Source organism: Labrus bergylta, chromosome 24 (genome assembly GCF_963930695.1).
Source record: "Labrus bergylta chromosome 24, fLabBer1.1, whole genome shotgun sequence".
Lineage (NCBI taxonomy): Eukaryota > Metazoa > Chordata > Actinopteri > Labriformes > Labridae > Labrus > Labrus bergylta.
The window spans coordinates 9860862-9884566 of NC_089218.1; the positions used below are offsets into that span (position 1 = coordinate 9860862).

General features: G+C 41.7%; 1 protein-coding gene across 2 annotated transcripts; it reads right to left on the reverse strand.

Annotated features, from left to right (window-relative positions):
• Positions 1-385: 385 nt before the first annotated feature.
• col5a2b (collagen, type V, alpha 2b) lies at positions 386-23536 on the reverse strand. 2 transcript variants are annotated; one of them, XM_065952262.1, is made up of 56 exons: positions 23284-23536; positions 14647-14835; positions 13446-13664; positions 13136-13366; positions 12986-13002; positions 12855-12887; positions 12702-12734; positions 12255-12308; positions 11805-11897; positions 11628-11702; positions 11485-11529; positions 11345-11398; positions 11176-11229; positions 10971-11024; positions 10501-10554; positions 10347-10400; positions 10129-10173; positions 9985-10038; positions 9849-9893; positions 9583-9636; positions 9111-9209; positions 8943-8987; positions 8745-8843; positions 8550-8603; positions 8349-8456; positions 8176-8229; positions 7984-8082; positions 7709-7762; positions 7474-7572; positions 7327-7380; positions 7151-7204; positions 7012-7065; positions 6679-6732; positions 6539-6583; positions 6260-6358; positions 6017-6124; positions 5872-5925; positions 5674-5727; positions 5394-5447; positions 5233-5286; positions 5021-5128; positions 4600-4653; positions 4450-4503; positions 4207-4368; positions 4008-4115; positions 3825-3932; positions 3610-3663; positions 3402-3509; positions 3251-3304; positions 3029-3136; positions 2699-2752; positions 2501-2608; positions 1984-2344; positions 1622-1809; positions 1299-1541; positions 386-1217 (listed from the first exon to the last, which is right to left on the reverse strand). In XM_065952262.1, the coding sequence occupies exons 1-56, from the start codon at positions 23405-23407 to the stop codon at positions 1071-1073; spliced, it is 4995 nt and encodes a 1664-aa protein (XP_065808334.1). In that variant the 5' UTR covers positions 23408-23536; the 3' UTR covers positions 386-1070. The 2 variants fall into 2 exon arrangements, with proteins under 2 accessions (XP_065808334.1, XP_029133250.2); XM_029277417.2 differs by lacking the exon at positions 14647-14835 and having other exon boundaries at positions 23284-23535.
• Between the last annotated feature and the right edge of the window lie 169 nt (positions 23537-23705).

A 23705-nucleotide genomic window follows, 5' to 3' on the forward strand; every position in this document is an offset into this window, starting at 1 on the left:
CTTTTTTTGTTGCTTGTGTAAATGATCAATCAGGATGTTACTATATTATGAGAAGTGAGCACAACTGCAGGATGATTAAAGCATAAATCAACCTTTGACCTTTGATCAATGCCTAAAATATTACACTTAAATCTGTATGAATATGTCACAAGACACTATTTCTGCTTTACAGTCGAGCTAATTAAGTACTTTTTCCACCTAAGCTGTCAGGCGAAAGGAGAACTCGGATTTATAAACTTGTAAGGAAAAGCACAATGTCTCCCTCTAGTGTTGGGATGTTTTAGTCGCAGGATTCAGAGCTCGTTTCAACTCACACTTCGCTCTTCATAAAGACAAATTAAGTGTTAATTTCACTTTTGTTGCTTTAGTTTTTGGGACACAGTCATTCCAAAGAAAGACATTTATTCCACATCCATCGTCGACAATAAAACAAATACTTTGCCATTTACAGTCATATGTTGCATTTACAGTTGAAGTTTTAAAAAGGAGATACAGAGATTTTCTGTTGAAGGAGTGAATGAGTTCTTAAACAGAACTTAATAATTTAGGTTCAAGCATGATTTTGATCTTTTATACCGTTAAAATTAAGAACTACACTCGTTTGCTATAAGAACTGTCGCCTGTGTCCAAACCTCTGGACGTGCATTCACTGAAAACAAAACTCAAATTAAACTCTTCATTGCTATTATTCTTCAGTTTTTATGCAAACTGCTTTATTTCTTTGTGTTTTTCCAGGTTTATAATCCATCCACACCATTCTTAGCACCTTACACATGTCTCTTCCTCCTAAATGCATTCCCCTGTAGAGTACTAGCGTTCTAAATTGTAACTATATTAGTTCGTGAATAAATTATGTCAGATTTTTGGGAGTCACACGCTTCTCAAGTACGCTGTATTGTTTGTTTGGGAAATGCAGCCATTTTTGAAGATGAAGAATTGCAATGAAACTTCTAATCTTCATCGACTCGTGCGCTCGCAGGAAGAGGAGTCCTTGCTGTATAACTTTGTGATGATGTTACTCCTCCTGAAAAAAAGGCAACTTCTGTCCATCTTGCTTTTTGATTTGTGTTTTATGAGAAGCAAACCGGGCCGATGTCAAGGCCGAACTCCTGATCGGCTTTACCGACGTCCATGGGCGCCAAATCCACGAACGGCAACCTGGCTGAAGTTTGAGTCCTGTACTCAAACACGGTCTTTCCCCACTCTCCGTTTGATGTCTGAGAGAAAAGGAAGTCAGCTCAATCAGAAAATAGGTCTTACAATCCATTTTGAACAATGGTGTCTCTGTGAGGACTTACCGAGCAGCTGTCCTCGATGACGGTGTATCGGAGGCGGTTGTTGCCCTGCGCTCTCAGCTCCTGGCCGTTGAAGCCTTTGAGGACCAGCGCATTCTTCAGGCTGTTGCTCTTCTCTGCTTTGTAAGCGACGCTGTTCCTGCAGTGGTACGTCACGTTCTGGTGCGACTCCTTGGACAAAAGCTGCAGGAGCTTCATCTGGACTGCCACTGCGTTGGGCTGCTCCCCGTTCTTTCCATACTGGAACTGAAATGACATCAAAGTTAGGTTACACCTTCGATGCTTCTCCGTACACATCTCCATAAAATGTTCGTTTCCTGACTTACTTTTCCACTGTTCATGTCCGCTCCAAACCAGATCGGTTTGTTGGCAGTAGGACTGGATTTAGTCCACCAGGCTTTACGGGGAATGTTGGAAGGATTTGCAGAAATGCAGGTCTCTCCAGTTTCCATGTTACAGAAGACCTTGATGGCGTCTTTGGTACTTCCTTGATTTGGATCGATCCAGTACTCCCCTGTTTGAAACGTACATCATTGATTTCATTTTTATGTTGTCATGACGAGCCCAAAAACAGACTTACAAGACACCGATATTTAACAGAAAGAATACAAAGAAGTTTACATTTATTCTCCGAGTTTGGGACACAAAATGGCCGACTTATAAGCATAAACATCAAACCAAACCTCACCACTGCTTTTCTGAGGGTAGCATTGCTTGACGTCCTGGCATGTTTTCGCGGGGTTCATCTTGCTGCCGTCAGGACTGCGAATGTTTTGCAGATGTCCGCTGAGGGTCTTCAGAGTGGCGTGGACCCCGGTATCTGCACGCAGCAAGGCCTGGTTCTTATTGGGGAGGGCTTCGTCTCTGTTGATCTCTGGAAGGGGTGGAGGAGGATCAGCAGCCATGTCGTCCTCGACGAACTCCTCGGCTTCAGGAACACCACCGATCCCTTCGTAGTCGTAGGAGGGGACGTAAAGGTCTTCAACGCCCGCGGTGGGAGGTCCAGGGGGGCCTGGAGGGCCGGGCGGGCCGGGGTCACCATGTGGACCCTGATGGAAAGATAATCATGATACCGTGTGAAAGGGATTCTGTCATGCTTGGGGAGGTAACAAAAATAGATAGGGCTTGTCTAAAACTTTAGACTGAGATAAAGAGATCTCAAGGGCTCAATCCAGCTGCAACTACTAAAGGTAACAAAGAATCACCTGTTCTCCGAGTTCACCCAGGCTGCCTCTGCTTCCAGGAGCGCCTTGTGGTCCGGGCTGACCGATGTATCCTTCCTTTCCAGGTGGACCCACCACTCCTGGAGGACCCTACACAGTGAAACAGTCACAGATTTGCAAACAAAAATAGGGCAGAGCGGCTTATTTTTATTTGTTGTCAAAATGTTTTTTTGCACTTACTCTCGGGCCAGACGGTCCAACAAAACCTGTAGCTCCTGGCTCTCCGGTTTGACCCTGAGATCAAAATGATGGCATTTCATTCTCGTATACTTTCAGTGTTAATGTGCCCAATGTTACACAAACATTTGCATTTTTAAAATACCACAAATCATGCATAGTGCAGGTCCAAAGTTGTTGCTTGAAAGTAACTGAATGAGATGTTGTGACTGCTCCTGAAATTAATTCTGTGTTCTTATAAGAAAAAGGAGAATCATCTCTACCGGTGGTTTATACCAAGTGTTCCACATAACAAAAGGTAGTATCTTCAGTTCATTCAAAGTTTTTGCTCACAGTTGTTCCTGGCAGACCGTGGAGCCCGGTGAAACCTCTGTGTCCTTTCTGACCCCTCTCTCCTTGCTCTCCAACTGCTCCCTTCTCTCCCTGAGGTCCTTGAGGGCCCTAAAAACACATAAATCAGCGTCAACAAGCATCAACTCATTGTAGATGTCGATTTAAGAAAAAAGTTGAATTGTCTTTTCGTAAACCAGTGAAAAGTTTAAATGTCATGCTTACTAGTTTCCCCCGTACTCCATCTGGTCCCAGGGGTCCAGCTGCACCCCTGCCACCCTTAATTCAAAAGGACATGAGAGATGGCAGGTCAGATTTACAGAAGTACTGATTGTATTCAGTTAGAACTGTTTATAATTTTAATGGTGAAACTCACATTTTCTCCAATTGGCCCTGGACCACCTGTAAGCCCCACAGGCCCCTCAGTTCCAGGAGACCCTGTAGTACCAGGCAGACCCTCTTGACCGGGATTACCCCGTTCTCCCTTTAAAAACAAGCACAGATGTGGTTTGTACACACAGGTGAATGTGTGGCACATCCATTTTACATCTTTAAAACAAAACACTCCATATTTTTTATCTCACCCTTTCTCCTACAAGACCATCCTGTCCAGGAGGCCCCTCTGCTCCGGCGAGACCCTGAACGAACACAGAGAATGACATGATGAAGTAACCATGGTAACACAAAGACTACAGCCAGCTGTAAAGATTTGACACAGGACAGTTGATCGTCAGTGAGTTTTCTATCTGAAGTTTGCATACTGACTCTGTCAGTGATATAAAGTCAGAGACGGACAAACCTCAGGTCCCGCGTCTCCTCTTGGCCCCGTGGCTCCGGGTAAACCGACTCCACCAGGAGGTCCTGAGCCTCCTTGAGCTCCAGGAGTTCCGTCTTTTCCTGGTGGACCCTAAGAAACCCATGAACAAAGTTCAATACTAGTTTATGTGATTTAAACAGAACGACTTTGAGAAGGAATACATACAGCAGGACCCGGCAGTCCCAGCATGCCTCTCTCTCCTCTGAGTCCAGGCTGACCCACAATGCCTCGCTGTCCCGTGGTGCCAGCAGGTCCTGGAGGCCCATCGGGACCCTAAAAGACAATCACAAAAGAAGCCAAATAAGTTTTATTTGTGCACAACCGTTGGAAGATCAGCAACTGGAAGGCAGTGAACTCTTCGTACCGAGGGACCGTCCTCTCCAGAGTCACCCTTCTCTCCGGAGCTTCCCGGTGCTCCTGCAGGTCCTCTCTCTCCCTGACGCCCCATAGCTCCTGGCTCTCCTCGAATCCCACCAGGACCTGGCTTTCCTGAAGCACCTATAGGCCCGTCAGCTCCAACAGCACCCTGAAACACACATGATGTTAAGCTTGAAGAACAAGATGATAATTCTTGTGAAAAATGTAAATGCTAAAATAATAAACTCACAAGAGAGCCGACTGGGCCGACTCCTCCAGGTAGTCCAGGGAAACCAGGAGCACCCTGAGGAACGGAAACTTTTTCTCATAAGAATTTAAGTAGAAGAAATAAATCGAAAACCTGTGAGGGTTTAATTTGTCACAGAGGCATTGACCTCACCGTTTGTCCCTGCGTTCCTCTGCCACCTTTCAGTCCTGTTACACCAACAGGTCCCTAAAACACATGAGCACAAGAGTTCACGCTTCTCCTTCCTGACTCAAGACTAAATTATCAAAAATATTCACTCCTAACTTTTTTTCCCCCTCCATGATAAAGCCACTTTCAACGGCACACAAAAAAAAATCTCCTTTTGTTTGCTTCTCCTTGAGGCAAACAGTTTTATATCAGAAAATGTCAAACTACACCAACATTTTATTAGAGATATATATTTTTTTACTTTAATTTGATTATAAGATTCATTCGTACAAGCTTATAATATTTATTGGATTATTTAGCAGATATTTAACCGAGTATTCAGAAAGTGATCCCGGGCCTTTATTAGATCCATGTTTATTTGTCCCCTGACGTTTGTGATGTGTACCTGCTCTCCTGGTTTCCCAGCCATCCCCTGTGGTCCAGGTGATCCTCCCTCTCCCTTGAGACCTGGCTCACCAGTTTCTCCTTTGACTCCAGGCTGACCATCAGGACCCTGGGAGAGAAACAGGGAGTTGGTTCGTTAGTCGGTTTTTAATCATGCTTTTTGTGTGTGTGGCTTTATCCCATGCATGGTATATGTTGGACAGATTCACTTACAGCAGTTCCTTGGAAACCAGCAGGACCAATTGGACCATTTTCACCAGTAGAACCCTTTAAGTATCATCAAATACACAATTAAGTGCAGAATTAAACTTCAAACATTTAGAGAAAATCCAATAACTGCTCAGTTTAAGTTTGAAATAAAATGTTGTCCTCACAGGTATTCCTCTTGTCCCTCGGCGTCCTGCAGGTCCTGATGGGCCGTGTTCACCCTGAAATAAACAATAAAATCATAAATATAAACCTTAAGGTGTGTGTTTAATTTTAAGGTTAACCAACTGAGTGGTTTTTATAGATGTATGATTGTAAAGCATCAGTTTCGTGAATATATCACATCACCACAATTTACATGGCAGCCATGTTTAACTGATTCTACTGAATGTTACTATTTTATTACTGCTAAAGAACTGCCTTTGTATGGCCAAAACGTGTGCTCACCTTTTCCCCATTGGGTCCACTGGAACCGACAGGTCCAACAGGTCCAGGAAGACCCTTTCATGAAATCAAAAATAAATGAGAAAACATTTAAACACAGTGTATTTGTGTAACAAAAGCCATTTATTTTTGCCACAAACTCGTTGCTTTTTTCTCCAAATCTACGTTATTGTTTGTGTCCGTAATGTTTGGACGACTCACCCGTGCTCCGTCAGCTCCAGCTTTACCCTCGAGGCCTTTGTCTCCGACTGTACCCTGTTAGAAGAAAATATGAAAACCATAGCAGATATTTTGCTCTGCTGAATTAACAGGATGTTAAAAATTGATCTCGTATTCGTTAACTTACTGCGTCTCCTTTCGGGCCTGAGGTTCCTGGTAGCCCTCTCTCTCCTGGCATCCCCTGAAGTCCTGGACCTCCTGGCTCTCCACCAGCACCGGCGGAACCTGCGTTACCCTAAAACACATTTTAAAAAGTATAAAAGGGACACAGTCTGGCTCTTTGTCAAAGATGTTATACATGCAACAGTCAGATTGTCTGCAGTGTTTTGGCTCTAAAGTCTCATTGTCAGGAGTTTAAAGGTTAAAATACCTTTGGTCCATCTGTTCCTGGTCCACCTGGACCACCTTTAGGTCCCTGCAGACCATTGGGTCCAATTTCACCTCTCTCTCCTGGAGGACCTCGCTCTCCCTGCAAGGACAACCAGAGCATGAGAGAAGTACTTTCAGCACTTAAATCAGAATGCATTAACGTGTGACTAAAGGGAGGTCGATTTAAACCCTCTAAAAGAGTGAAAACATTTCTTAACTAAAACAAAATAGCACCTACACCTTCAACCAGTGCTGAAAAATCACCAGCAAACAGACTTACTCTTATGCCAGTAGCTCCAGCAGACCCGGCCTCTCCAGCAACACCCTGAAAATAAAACAATGTAAGCTCATCGTTAGACATTTGAAGAAACCAAAATGTAATTATTGAAAAAAAAAAAAACTATTTCTTATCAGTCGTACCTCATCACCTGGCTTTCCTGACTCTCCAGGTGGGCCTGGCTGTCCGGGCAAACCCTAAAAGACACCAATACGATTTTACTTCTGGCCAACATTGAACAACAACATCTGCACATCAGAGTTCCAAACCTCGCATGTAAATAAATCTGAATGCTTCAGAGGAGTGTGATTGACTCTGTTGGTAGCATTTTGTGGTCTCAGACCTTTTAGTGTGTAGATGATGGTAACTTTATTATATTTAAGGGAAGATCAATAAAAAAAAGAAAAACATCCAACTGGCTGTCTGTTTGACCTCCAGTAATAATCCCAAACTCTTTATATTTAAAGACATTATACCTGGAAACCATGTAATCCCTGTGGTCCCTGCTCTCCTCTCTTTCCTGCAGGACCCTAAGAGACATAAACATAACATCATTTAAACATCATTCAATCAAACCATTTATGATTGAACCGCCTCTCAAACTTGGATGCTTACAGCTGGACCAGTGGGACCGGCCGCTCCCGTCTCTCCATCTTTTCCATTCACACCCTTAAAAACAGAAACAGCATCTATAAGCATCCTGTCTGCTTTATTTTGAAATGATCATGAAGCGCCGATGATGTACGCGTGATACGTTTCTACCATGCTGTACTCATTGTAAAACAACGTACCCTTTGGCCTGGAGGCCCGGTGCTGCCAGCCTCTCCGATCTTCCCAGCATCTCCCTAAAAGTGACATCCAAGAAAGTCGTTGTTAGCACTAAATATGTCACGTGTGTATTTAGGCACAAAGATAGTCAAGGAAAGACTCATACTGACAGTGAAGCCTTTTGGACCTGGCAGGCCCATGTTTCCAGCTGCACCTCGGTTTCCGTTAGGACCAGCTGGCCCCGGTTTGCCATCGTCTCCTGCTGAGCCCTGAGAAGACCAGAAGATGTTTTGATAACTGCAGCCTACATAAAACACACGCTATTCTAGGTTTGAGGGAAGAAGGAATTCTTATTCGGTTATTCTGGTTGATAGTGACTCTGTGAAAATGCAAAGTATTGCACACCATTGGTCCTTGTTTCCCCTCTGCTCCCTGGGCACCAATGAGTCCAGTAAGACCCTGTGATATGAAACACACAACAACAACAAGAAGCACCATTACAGAACAGCCATCATATTACTGTTTGTTATTTAAGGTTTGGTTGTTTTACACTTTCTTAAGATTGTTGCCCCAGTAACTACGCTCAATACGTGTCCATCGATGTAGCGAAGTTAAACCAGTACAGGTTAGCAAATAAGAACCCCGATGCAAAGGTGACAAGATCTGATATGTAGCTTTACCCGAGCTCCTGTTAAACCTGGCTCTCCATTACGTCCTGGATCTCCAGAGAAACCTTTGGCCCCACCTGATCCTGGAAGTCCTCTTTCACCCTGAGCTCCCTGTTTGGAAACACAAAGATATTCTCAGTAGAAAAACAAACAAAACATTTCAATTCTGCCATTATTTCCTCTTCTTCTTCATAACCTGCTCACCTTTTGTCCTGGTAAACCGTCTGCACCTGGGAATCCTCGGTTTCCTGGCGCTCCCTGAGACAATTAAAGGACACTTCTGTCATGACTTTGAAAATCGGTTGTTTTCAAATCAGGTTTTTGAATTTCGAATAAATGAAATGATTCTCCAACTCAAAACTAAAAAGGTGACTCACAGACTCTCCCTGAGGTCCTTGGGGCCCGATGTCTCCTCCGTCACCTCGGGGTCCACGTTTACCGTCGTCTCCCATTGGACCAATCGGACCAGGGATACCATGGTCACCCTGAAAGGACCCAGACAGAAAAAAATCTATAAAAAACTAAACACACACTTAGAAGCAAAATAGCAATAACATTTCTTTTTTTGCCCCACTTACTCTCTCTCCCTTGGCTCCACCGTCTCCTTTGAATCCAGGCACGCCAACGTCGCCCTGAAAAACAAGATGGCCGTCAAACCATTAAAACTTAAATACACAAAATAAAATAGAAGCCATAGAGTTACAAACACGAGTCACAATTCAGGGATTTGATGGTGTCCATAAAGGAAAATGTGATTAAATGAGAGCTCATACCAATTGTCCCTTTGGTCCTGGTGCTCCTGTAGTCCCCTGGGGGCCGGGTGGGCCAGCTGGGCCCAACAATCCAGCTGGACCCTGGACACCTACAAGACCCTGTGAAGAACAAGTAGTAGAAACAGCTATAACAACAATGTCTGATAAATGATAAATATTTGCTGAAATTTGGTTTCAAACTTCTGCAGATAAACTTACTGATTGTCCCCGGGCCCCTGGACCTCCATCGGCCCCCGCTGAACCCTGATTGAAAATATGAACTGGTAATTAATATTTATCCAAAGCCGTTTCTCTTCCTAAAAATAATGGAAAACTTTACCATTTAAAAAGAAATGTAAAGACAGAATGATTTCATCGTTAGCACACCTCATCTCCTGTTTTGCCAGGTGGTCCTGCGTGACCTCCATCACCTCTGGGTCCCTGTGGTCCTGGACTTCCTCTGACTCCAGTAGGTCCTGCTTCACCCTGCATCAGATTCAGGTTTAATCACTTTTAGATCAAGGTCACCGTCATACTTTTTAAAAATTGGAAGGGGTTTCATTGGTTGTTCTGCTAATATTCCAAACAAAAGTTGAGACAGGAAGTGATTATAAAAGTTTAATCCTCCTGTAAAGACCCTGCTGGTTGGATCTTTTTTGGCTGTGTTTTCTAGAGATTCAATTAAGTATAGTTTTGCAGTAATTCTGTGTTTCCTCCCGTTATTGTGGTCAAGAGGAAACGTAGTGTGGAAAGATTTACGGAGAAGCCAACAGTTTATAAGACAGTTCTTTATGTAGTAAAAATGTGTCCATATGTTCATTTATATTTCATAATTCTGACTTAAGGCTGACACTCTTACCTTCATGCCGGGGCCACCGGGGAAGCCAGGCACTCCAGGGATTCCCAAAGGTCCCTGTAGAGGACAAAAAGATGTTTTATATAAATCTAAATGTAAAGGACTTACCGCTGCTGTTTTGTGCTAAAGTGATTCTATTCTGAAGATTCTCTGTTGGATCAGAAACTTTGACATTTCCTCACTTCTCTTCATGTAGCAGAAAGATGAGACATTCTCTTAGAGTCACTACGTTTGTTTCCTAAAATGTTACTGTCGATCTCAGTCCTTACCAGAGGACCTGGTTTTCCAACGTGGCCGGATGCTCCACGTTTGCCCTGCAAAGGAAAGAGAAAGAAGTTTTAATCCTGCAACACGATTTTACAGATTTTTTTTATTTTCAAACCAATGATGACGTTTTCTTCTTACCACAGGTCCGGTTGGTCCGATCCTGCCTCTCTCTCCCTGCATCCCCGCTGGTCCCTGAAAGAAGAAAAAACATGTGCTATGTTGGAGACACCTGAAAGTGTACGACATTTTTGGGGAATTCTGTTAACGGTGTGTGATGCCTACCAGAGGACCTGGAGCACCCATCGCACCCGGAGTCCCAGATGTTCCCTACAAATCACAAAGACCAATACAGTCAGATGTGGAAGGATTATTATGGAATTATTAGTGCAGCAAAGAACATGTTTAAAGAAGCTCAAATGATGGTAAATGTTTATAATTACTTATTCACAGATACAATTAATTTAGATTAATCAACAATATTCAGTGACAGATGTTTCCACCTTTAATCCAGCTGCTCCAGACTCTCCTCTCGGCCCGGGAACACCAGCATGTCCCTGTTAGAGAAAGAGAGAAATTATCAAAAAGTTCTTAATTTTTCTTTCTCAAAAAGACTTCAAGTGAAATCATATTTTGGCAGCTGTAAATTTGAATTACCTTGTGACCTTTCAGTCCTGGATGACCTGGAAGTCCTGGGAATCCTCTTGCACCCTGAATTTAAACCAAATGAATAACAATGAAGCCCCAGCTTACACGAGTTCTTGCTATGTTTCTTTAACTGTTAGTTTTCTCTCTTTATACCTGGAAGGATGCAATCAGTTTATACTGTTACTGTTCAGTGGAGGAGCACACTGCAGTGTCAGCAGAGAGCCACTAGATGTCAGTATTAACACTTCTATCGGGATGTACTCTGCTTCTTCCTTTTGTTTTGCAAAGTTCAATTACAAAATCTAAATGTCAAGTTGTGTTAATAGTTTGTGTGTTAAATTATTATTATAATAATATGCATGGAGTACCTGCAGAATCCTCTCTGTGACATTCAAACTCAACTATGCCTCTTAGTCTCATCCTGAAATATTACACCTCATTTAATTAAATTTTTCATTTTGTCATGAACGCTGGATTACCCCTGATCCTGAAAATCCTGGTTCCCCTGTCACACCTGCAGGTCCAGGTTCACCCTGAGCAGAAAAAAAACGATTATTGATAAGAAATGACTCATGTGGCAATATCAAATTGACTTCTTTACTGTAGCTTTAAATGAGAAAGTTCTTCGTTTTAAATGTCAGAAATTCTTTTTCTAAACATAAATCTTCTTTTGTTTTTTCTCACATCACGTCCAGCTTTTCCAGGCGGCCCCTCAGGTCCGCGATGACCCTGCTCACCCTGCAAACAAACAATAAAAACTGTCAGAGCTAAAACTAAAACTCGAGACATTCAGAGATAAACTGTGCTGACATGCGAAACAAAACCAAAACATAAGATGCAGAAATGTTCCCACCACCAATCCTGGATCTCCAGTCTCTCCTGGAATTCCCTGACCGCCACTCGGGCCCTGAACAAAGGACAACATGTGTGTCATTAATGATTCATATCCACTCAACAAAACTACAGCTCAGTCTTTAACTCATGAAAACGTACAGCTGGTCCAGGCGTCCCTGGAGGTCCCCTAGGTCCTGCTTCACCCTGAATAAAACCAAACACGTTTTAAACTTGAAGTATTTATAACAGCAAACATCCTAACTTTACATCGTTTCTTTCTGACATTGTTCCATGCAACTCACGCTTGCTCCTGACACCATTGAAGCCATCACAGATTTCTCATTGAACCCTGAAGCCATCTGAGACATGATGTTGCCCTTTAAAAAGTAAAGAAATATTTAACAACATTTGCAAATGAGGCACATTTATTTTTCTTTTGCATTAAAAGCAACAGTTAACTGTCTCTGAGAATAACTCACCCCAGGGTGGGAGTTCTGGCCAGGGGCCCCAGGCTGTCCTGGGTTACCTGGGATACCGGGCTCTCCGTCAAATCCTGGAGGTCCTGCAAATCCCTGCAGGGTGAAATATGATCAATAAGAGAAATCACTGTCTTCTTCAGGCCATGAATCACTGACTCATTTAACATAAGCGTAGCTTGAAAACAACAAACAAGCTCACTACTGAGGCAGATAAATGCAACATGTTAAATTACATACATGACAGACTTCTCTGTTCCACGTTTAACCTGAAAGTTTAACCTCGATGTCTAAAAATGTACAATCAACAAACACAGAAATCCTGCAGACCGACCTATATAAATGAGTGATAAAGACAAATCCATTATCAGCTCACTTTGTAGGTTAACAGAGTCCAAATGAAGGTTTGATAGTTTTGTGTATTCAGTCATGAGCACATTAATGCAAACTTACCCGCCTGCCTTTAAAGCCTCTCTGTCCAGTGTTCCCCTGAGCTCCTGGAGGACCCTGAAAAGAGAGATTTATATTTGTTATACATTTTATCTGCTGACTGAACGTGCTGCATTACTTTATCATCATGATGGAAAAATAAAATAGCAAATCAAGTAAGAATCTTTGCATAGAATTATGAATATTTGTTTGAATTTCTCAAGTGTTAGCAAACGATACCGGCCTTCACAGCAATTATTGAAACAAACATCCATCTTTGGTTTTTACAGGAGACCTTAATGAGACTCTGGTGCCCTCTAGTGTTAACATGTTGCATAGAACTGTGCATTTTAAGGGTGATCAAGGTTTCTGAATTAGTTTGAATCTTTCTATTCTAGATGATCAGTTCTCTGATGTCATTTAGACTTCATATTTGTTTTTGAAAATGGAGAAGAAGAGGTCAAAACTCACGGCAGGTCCCAAAGGTCCGGGGAGTCCAACCACCTGAGAGAAAAAAGACAAACTATGTAAACTTTTTAGGAATAAAAAGGTATAGACAAAAGGTAAATAGATTATTATTATCATTATTGTTTGCTGGAAGCGTCAGGCAAACAAAGTACTTACATATGGGATATCACCTGGTTCACCTTTCTGTCCCTGAAAAAGTCAGAAATATAAACAACGTGATCCAATCTAAATAACATTCATTCTTTGTATTTTTATACTAATCCATGTAAAAGTGAATTATGCCTTACCTTGAAGGCCATCATTTCTTAAGAAGAACAAAAACAAATAATACAGTTAGTACATTTAATGAATACTTCAATGTCATCTGCACAGTGATTTAATAAAGTTCTTATTTTGCCGCCACAGAAGAAGAACTGAGAGGTAAAAATCAGTCTCACCTATCATCCTGCCTACGCTGGCAAAGTTTTCACACACGGGGCAGCACTCTCCCTCAGGAGTGACGACCTTCTCGCAGTTTGAGATCAGCTCACACTGGACCTCGTCGCAGATGGCCACGCCGTTATCGCAGACACACACGTGGCACGGCTCCGGTTTCCAGATGTCGTTGTGTTGGTAGATCTGCTCGTCGACCGTGCAGCCTTCCCCTGGAGTCTCGTCTGCAGCTGAAACTGTAATCAGAAACGCAAAGGATATTTTTAAAACAAGATCATGTACAGAAATGAATAGCACAAGTGGAGAAACATTCACCTATCCTGGGGTTGGTTTTGGGCTTCGCTGTAGAGCCTGCAGTCAAACACACGGGGCAGCACTCGCCCTCTGGAGTCACAGTTTGGTCACAGTCACCGATGTCCTCACAAACCACGTCTTCACACACAGCCGTCCCCATATCACACACACAGATCCGACACGGATCGGGGTTCCACATGTCGTTGTTGGCGTAGACTTTTCCATTTTCTGTGCAGGTATCTTCACGAAACAAAAACAGATTAAATTAGCATTCATGTTGGTTTTAATGCAAGAAATAAATGTTTACCTTTTGACACTTATTTGCTTTTTTTTGCCAAGAGTCGATATAAAGTCATAACATGTTTGATAGTTAGCTAGAAGATGTTCGTGTCTACAAACTGGTACTTATGCTAGGCTAACCAACAGCTTGCTACTAGCTTGAGCTTCATATTACATACTGAAAGACTCCTCTGACTCTCGGCAAAAAAACATAAGTGTAATATAACATGCCTCAACTCACATGCAGGCATATATTCTTTTTTAAAGCTTCTATGTGCTGATTTGTTTGTGATTTTAGCGACCTCGCTGTCACAGATTAAAAATCACACATACAAGCTTTAAAAGGTTTATTTTTTGACGACATTTTTTGAGCAAAAAACTTTCATCGGTACTGAAATAGAGAGCAACACAAAGATAGCACAAATAACAAACATAACATTTATCATCATTAAAAGTTCATTTAAAGTGCAACCGATAACATTGAACGATGACAGTGGAAGAAATCATTTCCCAGAGGAATACACATTATTTGAGGAATAAGTTTCTTGCTTAACCTCCTTTTGTGTTGCAGAAAGAAATGGTATCAACTCAACAAGTTTCAAATGTTTTCCATTTTATTGCTATCCAAACTTCTGCTGCACACAAGTTGGTTGAGAAGTAAACTTATCGGGCAAAAGGTCGATGTATTCCTTCTGCAAACTGAAACTAGAATCTTAGGGAAACTCTGACACAGAGAATAAAAAGAACATTTGGAGGTTTTGATGCACAGGATGGAGCCTGAAGAGGAGAACTTCAGGTTGGAAGACATGATAAAAAAAGCAGCAGCAGTCCTAACAGACACGTGAAGATTTCCGACTGCTTCACATGAGAGACATCGACACAAACGCTGCAGGAAAACAACCAGGATGCAGAACAGGCTTTGGAGGGTTACATTCCAGTTTACCAGCGTCTGCAGTCAAGCACACAGGGCAGCACTCGCCCTGCGGGATCTCTGTGGTCTTGCAGTCACCTAATTCTTCACACACCATGTCCTCACAAAACACCGTCCCCATGTCACAAATACACATCCGACACGGTGCGGGCTTCCATATCTGATTGTTGGAGTAGACTTTGCCGTCCTCTGAACAGGAATCTTCATGAAAGAGAACAACAGCTCACATGATTTGACTCTCACAGTGAAAAACCTCGACTATGAACTACAGGATGGATTGGCACAAAGGTTGGCAAAGGTTTGGTCGTGTTTCAGGTCGGGCTTTGTCCAAAACTTTCATTTAAACCTGCAGAACTAACGGTGCTCCCATCAGCTTTCTCTACTTTAAATCAGTGCTGAATACAAACTGCTAGCATGCTAAAGAGCTAAAGAAAGGTGGTCGAAATTATGAACATTATACCTGCAAATGAGATGTTCATTAGCATTTATTTAAATCTCGATGCTTCCCCCCAGAGTCCTTTGATTGTTCATTTTGTTCAACAAACAAGAGATGCACCGATTGTGAAAATCAGGACCGATACCAATGTTTGAAATAATAATTTAGCCGATATAATGTTTGTTTCATGAATTCTTTGAGTGTCAGACTTTCCCAATTCCTCTCTGAGATTTTTTTCCAACAGGTGACTTCATTTGCCCAATAGAAAACCTCTTCACTGAATCAGTAGTTAGGTCTATCAGATGTCAGCATTAAATTGATTTGGCACAACAAATTAAGCTCGGCTACTGACATCAGCTCATGCCACATTATTTGCAGAATACTTTAACACTCTTTGGGGCAAAAACTGTTTTTGATGGCAGGAACTAAAAGCATGAAAGGAGATGGTCTGAAGATGAATCCTGATCATGTAGTCTTGACATGGCACAGCATTAATGCTCACCTTTAGCACAGTGATCATTCCAGAAGATGTTATAGTCTCCTGTTTTATAACCACATAAAAATCCACATAAATAGACTCAGGGTGGATTTGCAAATGTGAATATTTATGAACCCACATTAAAATCTCCTCTGCCAAATATCAGCTTCTTATTAAATATTTATTACCAGTTTTATTGTCCATGCTAGGAGGAGGCGGGGGTGGTGGTGGTGGTGGTGCAGTCGAGCACACGGGGCAACACTCGCCCTCGGGGGCCTCGGTTGTTGGGCAGTGCTTTAGCTCCTCACACACCACCTCCTCACACACCACAGTCCCCGTGTCACAGATACAGATCCGACACGGCTCTGGGCTCCATATCTGATAGTGGGAGTAGGTCTCTCCGTTTTCTGTGCAGGTATCTTCATGAGACAGAACAGCAACGGACGTCAGTAATGTGGCTGAGTCCCTTTCAGTTGGTAGAGGGGGAGCTTTGTTCATCATTATGGGGATTTCTAGCACGAGACCCGCAGCCATCGTCCCATGATGAGACAGTTTCCAGCAGCTGTCATCGCACATTGTGTATTTTTCTAATATCGTGAAGTGAACGGATGTCGTTTCTGACACGCAGAGGTTCAGTTTGAGCATCGCACCCTTGCTAGGTCATCTGAAAATGTGAATGTGGTCAATGACACAACATTACGTGTATCAGAGGTGTCTTTAAATCCATGCTAAGTTTTTTCTTAGCCCTTTCTTAATGAAACAGAAAGTCTCATCACAATAACACCTTGTCTTTTTTTACACTCAGATAAAGTCAAATATTCGGCTCCAGTGGAGCTCATCCAGACTCCTCCACATGTAGAAACCAAAAGAAAAGAATCACGAGTCCTGTGGCTCTATAATCATTTTAAGCCTGTAAACAGAATGGAGGAAAATTGGTTTCCTCTGTTTGGATTGTGGAGCTAGTGGTGAAAGAAAGAATACAAAAGAGTGAGTCTGTTGTTCTCATGAGTCAACACTTCCACTGGGCCGTGGCCACTGGCCTACTGGTTATTATTACTCTCTAAAGCTTTGCTCCCTGCTGTGAGGTTTTACAAACGTGTTGGCAGAGCTCTATGAAAACACACGCTCACTTTGCAGGTCAGGTCAACTTTTCAGGACAACAAAGTCAGAATGATGGCTTGTTATGGTCATCTGTAATTTCTTAGTTCTAGTATTTATATGAAGTTAAAACAAATATTTTTTTTTGTCCTCAGAGGAACAAAAGCTCAGTTAAAAAACTATTTACCAGAGGATGTCTCCACACAGTTTGAAAACAGAGCTTCTGACGTCTAGAGGAAAAGTTGACGACAATAAAAACTGCATGGCTGAATTTCAATTGTGCAACCATTGTAGAACCACTTCAGCGCACCACTACCTGTCTTCTCCTCTTTGATGTAAGATCAACAAAAAGTCTAAAAGCATCCTAAAAAGATGTTTTCTGCTAGTCAATAGGACAGAGACTACAGACTAAAACAACCCACAAAGGCCCCTTCTGTCAGAAAGACCCCATAATGATGAGTTACACCAACTGAAAGGAGATTGTGCTGAGTTAAAACCAGAGTTCCCAGTATGTGGGGGAACAAACAGCATTTACCTGCGTCAGTGTCTGCACTGGTCGAGCACACGGGGCAACACTCGCCCTCGGGAGTCACAGCCGTCTGGCAGTCACTCAGCTCCTCACACACCTCGTCCTCACACACTACAGAGCCCACGTCACACATACAGACCCGACACGGCCCGGGGCTCCATATCTGATTGTTGGAGTAGACCTGTCCGCTTTCTGTACAGCTGTCTGAGTCAAGCACACAGCAATGAGGAGCACAGGTGCATGAAAGGGATTTATTGATTTATAACCTCCCAGCGGTCATGAAACTGTTCTGTGAGCAGGAGACATGAGCAGAAATTAGTGGGGTCAAACGAAAAAGAAGATAAATATGATTTCATAGAGGGAAACAACCTAAATCACTGCAAACTAATCTCCCAAATAACTGCATTTTAAAATACACTTACAAAGCTAATGCAGCTGTACTTTCCACATTTGGCCACTAGGCTGCACTCATTACAAAGCAATACAATGATAATCAGCTGGCCTTCATGCTTTAATTACATTCTCTGCAATATGAAGGAAACATTTTAAACTTTTGTCAGCAACCTTCGAGCACCTTAAGCTTTATTTTTATTTTTTACACGATTGTTGAAATAAAAGCTGAATAAAGGGTCATTCAAAGACTTCACATTCAAGGTCAAATGGCATGATTGCTCTTTTTGCATCACAGATGAGATTCAAACCCACAGTCTCTTTGTTTAGGTTTATGCTGTTGCCGCATTAAAGCAGCATCATATTTATAAGGAAGTTGAAGTTCAGGCTTGTTTTTTAGCTTTAAAGGCTCATTATTTTGTTTTCTCCCTCAAATCTGTTCAGGGCTTATTTCAGGGAGTTTACGTATGAGCATGAATATTTTTAAAATATTAGCAAAAAGGGAGCAAAACATAGTCAGAAATAGAGTTAATAAAATGAAATCGCTCTTTAAAAGCTTACCGTTTAACGGGTGTTGCCTTATTTTTGATTATTTCAGATTTTAACGCTAGCTGTCAGAAACATTTACAGGAGGAAACAACACGTCTCCTTTTAAACTGCAGAGGAACAGAAAGCATTATGTATGAAGTCCCACCACCTCCAAATGGTACTTAATTATATTCCACAAATGATGCCTGATCTCCTTCACCGAACATAAGTATTGTTGTTACCGTGACGATCCTCAAATACTTTAAATACATGACATTAAAAATCCTGAAGGTGAATAAACTCAGCTGCTGTGAGCCCGAGAGGGGAAATCCACTGATTGTACACATCACAGTGCTCATCATGTGGAGTTAAGTGTTACTCAGACTGGGAATAAAACACTTTTATAATGTCGCCTGTGGCTCTGGAGGGTAAAAATACAACATTCCTTCACTTAAACTTTATTCAAGCCTCGTAAATCATCGCCACAAAGGTTTCCCTCATCTGCAACGATATCTACACACAAAAGCAGCAAAATTCTGCATTCATCTCTGGGTATGAAGTTTGAAAGCTGTTGATTATAAAGGAGGTGTGTTGAGTTGCATTATGGGAAGTGTAGTATAGGGGGGTCCATGGGGGTTTGACCAATGCAAGAAACTGAAAGTAGATCTCGCCTTTAAAGTACATCAAGAAAATACAAAACAACCACAGCCACTCACACAAGAATAAAAATAAAAAATTCTACTTTTTAAAAATCGTCTCCTGCATAGCAACTCAGATTAACAATTTGAGTTGTTATAAAGAATAAAGTTTCAGATCTGTATAGAAGTCTGAAAACTTTGATTTTTAGGAGTTATGTACAATATGATAACATTGCAAAAAGTGCTTTTTATTTGCATGATTGTAACAGTTTGGTTGCCACTTACGAAACCTGAAAGTATGTTGTGTAAATCTGTCCTGAGGGAGAAGTCTGACAGCTGGTTGATTTATGTGGAAGAGACAGAAAATGATGCTCAAACTTTAGGATTAAACATCTTCGAGTTCGGAGACACTTTGAGGTTAAAGAAGATGCTCTTCAATCGACCCATCAGTGACTAGACTGAGGTTAATGTGCAGCTCCTGGCTGTCAATGAGACTATAAATGTGTCTGTATGAAAAGAATGTCATCATCTATAATCATCTTTGCAGCAGTAATATGTCTCGCTCTCTCTCATGGCTCCAACTGTTAACATGACACAGGATGAGACCTGTAGTTTTCTCTACTGCACATCCATCCATCTACATGTTTTATTAGGAGTTATGTCAGAATTATTTAGATTATTCTAAAAATGAAATGAGTTCAGGGAACAAATGAAAAATTTAAGATTTCTCAGTAAAAGTTTATCTTTTAAGATCAAGAACGTCTTTAAATTGGTGTTACACTAATATTATAAAGAACTAGGTCACAATTCAGATAAAACAGGAAGAAAGAAAGCCAGATTTTCGCAACTTTTTTATCATAATGGCACATTATGATCGTAATTCTGCAAACACATGAAGAAGAAAAGTGTTCATGTGAGAAATATTGGAACATTTATCTTGTGCATTGAGAAAAATAAGATTTAAAAACATGTTAAAGCAGCATGATTTTGGCAATCTGTTCTCTAATCCCTCATCCTGACCTGCAGTTGTCAAACATAACTCAAAAAGAAAAAAAAAAGGAAATTCTCAGCATAAACTTAAAAAGAAGGTTAAAAAAAAAATGGCCACCTGCTTGAAGCTCTGTGCAGCATATTTTAATCCCGGCAGTTAAGCGCCAGCCTAAGTACTAATTATGTGGTGGGGCCTCTCCCCGCGAGCCAGGCTGCTTTTCAAAAGCAGCGAGTTATTTCAGGGGAAACCGCCGAGGCTGTATTATACGTTTGCTTTGGGTAGAAGTTGTGGTTTTGGCTTTTTTTGGGGAGCGCAGAGAGGTGCCACACCCGGAGAACCCTCCTGCTAAGAAACCTGCTGCACCCAGAGGAGCTGCACGGAGGAAACATGGAAAGAATCTATGAGCTGGAAATTTAATCTACTGGATTTATGCCACAGAAGTTTTCTTCTATAAATTGATATTTTCAACCTTTCTGCAACTTCTTTTGGGAGTATTGAACCTGCTACTCTGAAAGAGTAGAGCATTTTCATGCCTTATAGCTATAATTCACAAACTGCTGTCATTAAAACCATCATTTGAAGCACTTTTATGTGATTATAGTTCAAATATATACACACATTCCATGACCTCCTTTTTTAGAGGAAGCTGTCCGTGCAGCTCTGTGACCTTGAGGTTTGCAGACGCCCTTCCCTCCTCCTTTAAGGTTTATTAATAACACTATTCAGCCCACATTACTTCCACCTTTCCTTCATTGTCTATAAAAGGAAGCTTATTCTACAGCCAGCTAACTAAAAAAGTCCCCCGACACTTCAAAGAGAAGCGAAATAAAGCCTAATCAGAGCTGCTTGTCTTGTAAAATACTTGATTTATCCAGATCCTGCAGCCATAAATATTCAAAATAAAATCTATTCATGAAGAAACATGGTGTGAGCAAAGATATTATGGATGGAAAATATGTGCAAGAATGAATAAGTGATACAGAAGACATTGTTTCAAGACAACAGGTGCAACTAAAAGCCAAATAGTGAGAGATACTGCGGACATTTCCTGCTGAATGGCCATTAAAATAAATGTCAGGAAAAACAGAAGTACACTTCAGTCTGCTGACGTTGGTTTCTATCATTCAAACTCTGAGCTCTCTGTTAGTTTGTCCCTCTCAAACACACAAATTCACACACACCAAGCCAAGAAGAGCGCAGCACTGAAGTCTAAAACGGCCGGCCGACATCTTAACCAGCCGACATAAATCATCACGGATCTCAAACCAGAATTCCTTCCCGACAGCATGAGACAAACCTGCTTCTGAAACAAACAGAAACATCTTAAAATGAGTCCAAACAACACGCGAACTTCTCCTGATCTCTGTTTTCTCTTGCAGATATACTTAAGGTGAAATAGCTATCATTTTCTTCATAATAGCAGCGTGCTCACAGAAGGTCACAGCAGCACATTAAGGCTTGGTTGTTACTGTTTTTATATCCATGTGGGAAAGGCTGAAGTCTACTATTCCAGGGTCTGTGTTTGCTGCCTGCAGCTACCAGATCATTTAAACTGATCCTCGTAATGTGGCTTTAATGACGATTCACAGGTAGGAGAAGAAGATCAAACATTACTGCAGCCAAGAGTTACACTTGGTTTTCTAAATGTCTCTTTATGTTTCTCTCATCAAGTGTCAGATTGTTTTACTTCTTCAGATGATGCAGCCATGCAGGAATCACTCTGTGGGAGTAGAGAAAGCCTACAAACAAACAGTATGTTTATCTTAGCTTAGGTCAGGTAAGGATGGGAAAAGTTGGTCATGAAAAGAATCCATACGCTGACACTAAAAGATGAGCAAAGAAATATTCCAGAAAAATGTGTTAAAAGTGCATAAATTCACCTTAATGCTAATTAGTGTTGATTCAAAGTTCTGTTAGCAATAGATGGAGCTCGGCTAAATGAGTCTGTTTCCAGGGTTTATGCTAAGCTAGTTGTGATGATTTGGCGAGGCTCGTTGTGGGTCCCATTATGGCTAGCTTTTCCCCCTACGTCTTCATGATAAGCAGAGCTAAGCTAAGCTAAATGACTGTATATGAAAGCTTCAAATGTCATTGAAGTTTTGCAACAAAAGCTAACAAGCAGCTCTACAAAGCTTTGAGCTAATTCATCTTTTACCGGTAGTTTAAATTGTCATTACGCCTCCATCTTTGTGCTTCTTCCTGTAATGCCTCTTCGTCTTCCTGGTGACCAAACTGCGCGGTTAAATTAGAAATGGCATTACAAGCAATAACATTGTAAACCTTCGAGAAAAAGGAGGTAAATTAGGCTAGATGCTAACGGGAAGAAACAACAAAAGTAGTAAGACATAAAGAGATAACTAGAAATGTTGTCAACCTTTCAGTAAAATCATAGTCACGGCTTCTTCTAGTCATATATTCGACCACATATGTACTTTTTATTGCTAGAAACATTTCTCCATTCCTAGTTTTAGGCCTGATGTTGCACATCTGTCAGTCTACAGATGGGAGAAATGTCTTTACTGAACATAAGTGGCCTTAAAGGTCAAAGAAGACAGGACCTAAAAGAAGCCGGTATCTTCAAAGTCAAATGATTCTGTTGCAGCTTCAGTGGAGGTGAACTCGGATGGAACAAGTGAAACATATTTCATATCCAGCATCCTTTCTCTCTGGGTGTGTCTCGTCTGCCTCTGGCCCCGAAGTCTGACCAAAATTAGTGGCCTTCTTTTGTCCATCCCATTCGCACGGCCACATCATTATAGCCGTGGCGCTCGAAACCCCGTCATTCAGCCTCGACCTCGCACTGAAATAGCCCAGCTCGCCTTTACGCATGCTTTAGTTTGTTCTGCACCCTGCAGGGGAGGAAGATATTTTTGACCTGTGATCACATCCACTGGGACATTTTGTTTTAGTAAAGCCACATCTTCACTTTTTAAGAAATCCTCCTGATTTGAGGAAAGATGTCATGGACAGTTCACTTTAAATATCATGCACCTATTTCACTTTTATTCCAAGAAAGCAAAGCTGTCTGTGTGTTTGATTTACTCCTGAAAAGTCTGCAGCTTTCACAAGATAAACTGTGACAAGACAGCACTCTTCAGTGGCTTCACAAGCATGGAAAAGGTGTCCCATTAAGGCGTAATAAGCCCCTTTGGTCAACACTGTGGGTGTGATTTTAACCTTCAGCTCTCAAAACCACAAAGCCAGTGTGGTCCCCCAGTTTAACTTAAACACGAAGCAGATTCTGCAAGAGCAGGACATCTTCCAAAACCACTTCCTACATTTTCAAAAGGGAGCCATGAATCCTGATTTAATGGGAAAAACAAACAGCATGTCCTGGTGACTTTGATTAGAAATACAGAAGCAAATGTTTTTACAGGGCTTGTAAATCATTGAACATCATGAATCTGTCGTTGTATTATTGTTGTTAACTAACGTTTGAATTAATTATTTTAAAGCACAGAAAAGAACAACATCTCTAAATATCTTAATGATCGTACAACAGCTGGCGTAAACGAAGAAAGCCAATCAGAAGAGAGAGATTTTTTGGCAGTGGTCACTCACCATTCTTGCTATCTTCTTGGCATGTCACAAACATCACCTGAGCCAAGGTGAGGACCAGGCAGACGGTAATCCCAGAGCGAATCGAGGGGCCCATGTCTGCATGCCAGACATGCAGCGTCCTCATACAGAGAAAGAGAGAGAGACAGTCCAACCCCGAGCTACAGCATCCAGACTGAGAAATCCAAATATCCCTGAGTGGAACAGGCTCCTGGATGAGCGATCACTGCAAACTGAAACAAGCTCCCTTCTCCTCTTCTCTTCTCCCCCTCCTTCTCTAACTCTCCTCCTCCTCCTCCTCTATCATCATTTTTTCTTGCTTTATTTCAAAGCCAACCTCCCCCTTGAAAGATGCAGCTAATTAAAGGCTGTGTTACATTAGACCAACCAAAAATCTTATGATGAAAGAGGGATGATGCCGCTGA